We start from the raw sequence: 5,158 nt of genomic DNA on the forward strand, positions 1-5,158 counted from the left end.
TGGGCTATGGTGATCTGTGTTATCAGCGATCTTTGATGTTACTATTGTAAAAAGATTACGACTCCCTGAAGGCTGAGATGACGGTTAGAATTTTTTAGCCATAAAGTACTTTTAAAGTATGTAGATTGTTGCTTTAGACATAATTGTGTGACTCTTGCACACTATAGTGTAAACCTAACAAGGGAAAGTTCGGGGCGGGGGGGTGGGCAGGAAGCACCCCATCACTATATGACCGTCCTCCAGGGATGCCTGGGAGGGGATGCTGGCACTGGGAGAGAAGCTGGCCTGAATGTCATCAGAAGTCTCTCTGAGGGAATTCCCTGGAGGTCCCTCCAGGGAATGGAGGACTCCGTGCTCCCACTGCAGGAGCAGGTGTTCGATCCCTGGTCGGGGAAATCAGACGCTGCATGCTGTGCAGCACAGCCAAAATAAATAAACAAACAAACAAACAAACAAAGAATTCTCCCCAAGCCTGAAGGATTCGGATTCATAGCGACTCTGGTTCTCCATCCCACCCCATAATGATAATTGCTGACTTGGCTGGCCAAGACACACAATTTTTCATTTTCAGGAAACATTGTTTCTGCACGTTCTATGACCTCTTCTCCATGCCTGCTTTTCCAGCTGTTGGCAGCGTCTCTCAAGATGATCAGAGGGGGAAGGGAGGGAGAGAAAGCAGATCCGACCTCGCTTGCATTATTGGTCTCTGACGTGCACAGGCCTGAGAACTGCTGCCCGGATAGGTGTGTCTGCATCCCTCTCTCCCCTCCTGTTGCCATGGTGAGTGACCTGTCAGGTCCCAGGCATGAAGTAGATGCTTGGAGAAGGCTGCAGGCTGGAGGACCATTCAAGACGCCCGTTAGAAACATTAACAAGCCAGGCCTTCCCTCTCTCCACAATGGATTAAATGTTAGCCTGCCCCGCTAATGGGTGCTTGGCCACAAAGAAACCTACAACAGCTAATGCCCTGTTCCTTATTATGTGGATTTCAGTGACAGAAGAAATGCTTTCATTATCATCTCCATTAGCAGACTTACAGATGCTTGAATCACTTGAGCCTGGGCCACCCCTGGTCGCGAGCATGAAAGAGGCTATGGGACTGGGAACAAAAAAAACATTGTCAACATCATCAACAAACACCATCCTGGGCTTTGGGGACACATCAGAGCAGATGCTGAACCACTTGTTAGCTCCCAGTAGGGCCAATAGTTCCTTCAATACTGGGTTGCAGGCTTAGAGGAAATGGGCTCTCTGTCACGTAAATGGTGTGGAAGTTACAATTTACCAAGGACTCCTTCTCAGCAAAGTATACCAGGAGCCATCCTTGTGTATAGGACATTCAAGTTGGTGGTGGGATACAGCAAGCATGACTCTGCAGGTCTCTCATTCCTCACAGGGGACAGCTTAGCTTCGTTGGAGACACTAGGATTCCCATCAGTGCAGAGTAAGGTCCTGGCCGGAACCCAGGAAGCCCCCAGTGAGCACTGGTCGAGCGTTTTTCACCAAGTCTGAGCTAGGACTTTGGGTTTTCCCTCTTGGGGAGAAGCCATGCTCTGTATGTGTGGAGAAAAGGGAAAAAAATACTGGTGACAAAAAGAACAGAATGGGGACATTCTTAGGACTCTTGTGAAAGTTCCTATTCTCCTCCTTCTGTGCATGTGACAGGCCTGTAGTTCCTCAACCCCTGAAGTTAGATGTGGCCATGAAACTCACTTTGGACAATGAAATGTCAGTAGAATGAGCATTTATCATTTCAGTGGAAGTAAAAGAATAAGGTAGAAGCGATAACTGAAGAGACAATACCTGACCATTTTCCAAAACGAATGAAAGACACTAATCCATAGATTCCTGAGGTCCAACCAACAAATAAAAGGAAAGAATAAATAAAAAGAAATCCACAGGTCGACATCATAGTGAAACTGTAGGAAAACCAAAGATAAAGAAAAGTTCTTTGAAACAGACCTATGAAAAGACATAGATTCACTTCAAAAAATGTGAGGTAACCGTGGGATTCTGAATTCTCAACCACAGGATATAAGTTAGAAAGAAACTGGTCTCTGCTTCAACATGAAGAAAGAAAATAGCACAACTACTCTCAGCAAAAATAACTTCCAAGAAGGAGGGTGAAATAAAGACACTTTCAGACAAACGAAATCAAAAGAGTTTGTCAAGAGGAAATTCTAAAAAAAGAAAACTTTGAGCAGAAACAAAGTGATCCCACAAGGTCAGTCTGAGATGCAAAAGCAGATAGAAGTAAATGTGAGCACAAGTGTAAACAAACTAGCAATACTATCTTGCGAAGTTTCCTTTAAAATTAGGCTTAAATACAGGGAACAATAACATAATAAGGCAGGAGGGAAGTAAATGAAGAAAAAGCCCTGTATTATCCAGGAAGAAGGTAATACTTATTAACTTTAAGCCTTGATAGGTTATCTATAAATGTTTTCATTGTAGCGTAGCCACAAAACGATTAGTTCTACAATGCATAACTTACAAAGTAGTGAAAGAAATGGAAAGTTTTTTTTAATGTGTATTTAAAATAAGGGAAGAAAGGAGGAAAAAAATGAGCCAAAGAGTAGGCTAGGAAGCACAAAACAAGATGGTAGATTTAAACCCAAATATATCAGAAATTATATTAAACGTGTAAGTTTAAAGACAGGTAAATAATAAATTAGGAGTTTGGGATTAGCAGATACAAACTATTATATATAAAATAGATAAACAACAAAGTCTCACTGTATAGCACAGGGAACTATATTCAATATCCTGTAATAAACCATAATGGAAAAGAATATATATATGTGTGTGTGTATGTATATATATATATATATATATATATATATATATATATATATACACACACACATATATATATATATATATATATATCTGAATCACTTTGCTGTACACCAGAAACTAACACAATATTATAAATCAACTGTACTTCAATTTTAAAAAAAGACAACAGTTTTGAATGGCAGCTTTCCCCAAGCCCACCTCGTCCCTTGAAATCGATGGATAACAAGCAGCCTTTTTCTGATGACACACGCTCTGCCCATGGTGACTGTCCATGACCGCCCCGAGACATCACATAGTTTGAGTCAGCGGCAAGGGCGGGCTGCCACGTACCTTCTTCACCTCCCTGAGGGGCTGCTGTGGTTTGGGCTCTTGCATCTGCTTTGTGTAGTCCTTCTGTCTCATGGGCCGTTTGATGACTGTCTGTTCTCTGTGCAGCTGCTCCTAACAGCCCCTTGTCCTTCTTCCAACCCACCGCTCGTGGTCCCAAAGAACAGGGAGCACAGGTTGTTCAGACATGCGCCAACAGAGTTCCAAGGGCCAACGCTGGCAGAGGACTGCTCCATCCTTCTTACCAAAGTGCTTTTCCACGAAGGACGTTTCATTCTGACTCTGGGCATCGGACTACTCTGCTTCAAGAACTATTTCCCATGGAGCCAGAAGCCTTAGAAGTTTGCCCTTACAACCCTCAACACCGAATCCCACTCAGAAGATTTCAGTACCACCTGGCATCATGCAGGAGAAAGAACCCCCAAAAGGCCAAAAAGATGGCCAGCTGCAAATACAACGCCTGCCACGTGCTCCCCATCAAAAAGCTGGAGGAGCCTGAGGCTGCCTGTGTCAACAGAAGCACAGTGGAGGAAGAGGACAGCTTGAGCCCTCTGAAGGTCAGCCTTCCGAGTTCAGAGCAGAACGGAGACACCCCTCCAGTGTCCCCCTGGCTCCCCAACCCCGATGTCTGGAATGTAGATAGCACGAATTGCCACCCCATGTTTGTCCTTAAGACTTTTGATCCCCAAAAGCTTGCTTGTGAAAGCGACACAAGAGAGTCAGAGAGAGAGGACCACCCCCCATCCCTGACCCCGCCCCCCAGAAGGTCATCAGACCAGGAGAGTAAACCGCCAGCCGCAGAAAGGAGATGCAGGCCTCTTAAATGCATGAAAGGAGATGCAACTCACCAGAATAAAAGGCATACAAAGTAAACTACAGTGGGATGCTTCTTTTTTTTTTTTTGCTTGTTTTTACCTAACAGATAGGTTTAGTAACACTCTGCTGACAAAAAATGGGACTTTCATAACATTGGTGAGAGAATGTAAGTTGGTAAACTTCCCTGGAGGGCAATTTGACAATAGCTATAAACATTATCAACGTGATGGAATAATTCTACTTCTGGGTATTCATCCTGTTAATATATTCACACATGTGGACAATGAGGTAAGTACAAGGGTACTCATGGCAGCATTATGTGTAGCAGCAAAAGGTCAGAATTGATCTAAATATCCATTGGGAGTATTTGATTAAATAAAGTATGGTGCCGGCATGTAATGAAATAGTATGCTGCCGTGAAAAAGAGTGAGGACACTCTTTCCGTAAGACGTGGAAAGGCTAAGACATGTTGTTTAACTCAGAAAGGAGCACACTTTTTCTATAAAAGGCCAGAGAGTAACTATTTCAGGCTTTGAGAGCCATATGGTCTCTGTCACAACTATTCGGCTCTGCCTTGGTAACATGACAGCAGCCACAGGCAATATGTAGACCATGAACATAGGTTCCAACAGAACTGTTTACAGAAACTGGTGATGGGCTGGATTTGGCCTGTGGTCTATTGTATGCCAAGCCCTACTGCAACTGATCAAAGCCAAGTCCATGCCACTGTTTTTGTAGATTTGTGGAAGAGGACTGTGTAGGGATGTGCTTGTACTTGCATAGAATTTCTATTCAAGGGTACATTAGTACAGGGGTCTGCCCACAAAGCCTGAAATGTTCACTGTCTGATCCCTTACAGAAAATATGTGCTGCCCTCTTCCCTAACATCAGCTGCCCCAGGGAAGACTAGGTGATTGCAGGACAGGGAAGAGAGAGTTTTTACCTATAGTACCTTTTATATATGAACACACTTGAATGCATCATCTGGTCAAAAAATTAAAATACACATTTTTTCTAAAACAGCAAAAGACTTCAATCTTTTGAAAGTTTTTCAGAAGGAAGTCTTAACTGCTAAGTTTTTTTTAAGAACTCATAACTTTGTCACCCCTGGCCCCTTCAACTGTTTCTACAAAGTGTTACATAAAGATTTCTTCTTGGAAAAAAAGAGAAGTTCTGGGTGTTGGCCCTTGAAATTCCATGGTTAATAAAATGCTTG

General features: G+C 43.2%; 1 protein-coding gene across 1 annotated transcript; it reads left to right on the top strand.

Annotated features, from left to right (window-relative positions):
* The first annotated feature begins 3,113 nt into the window (after positions 1–3,113).
* Positions 3,114–4,030, top strand: GTSF1L (gametocyte specific factor 1 like). Its single transcript, XM_082430402.1, is given in 2 exon segments — positions 3,114–3,878; positions 3,881–4,030. Coding segments are annotated over 2 exon segments (465 nt in total). The 5' UTR covers positions 3,114–3,446; the 3' UTR covers positions 3,914–4,030.
* Positions 4,031–5,158: the final 1,128 nt, after the last annotated feature.

Source organism: Balaenoptera physalus (genome assembly GCF_965194825.1).
Source record: "Balaenoptera physalus genome assembly, chromosome: 16".
NCBI lineage: Eukaryota > Metazoa > Chordata > Mammalia > Artiodactyla > Balaenopteridae > Balaenoptera > Balaenoptera physalus.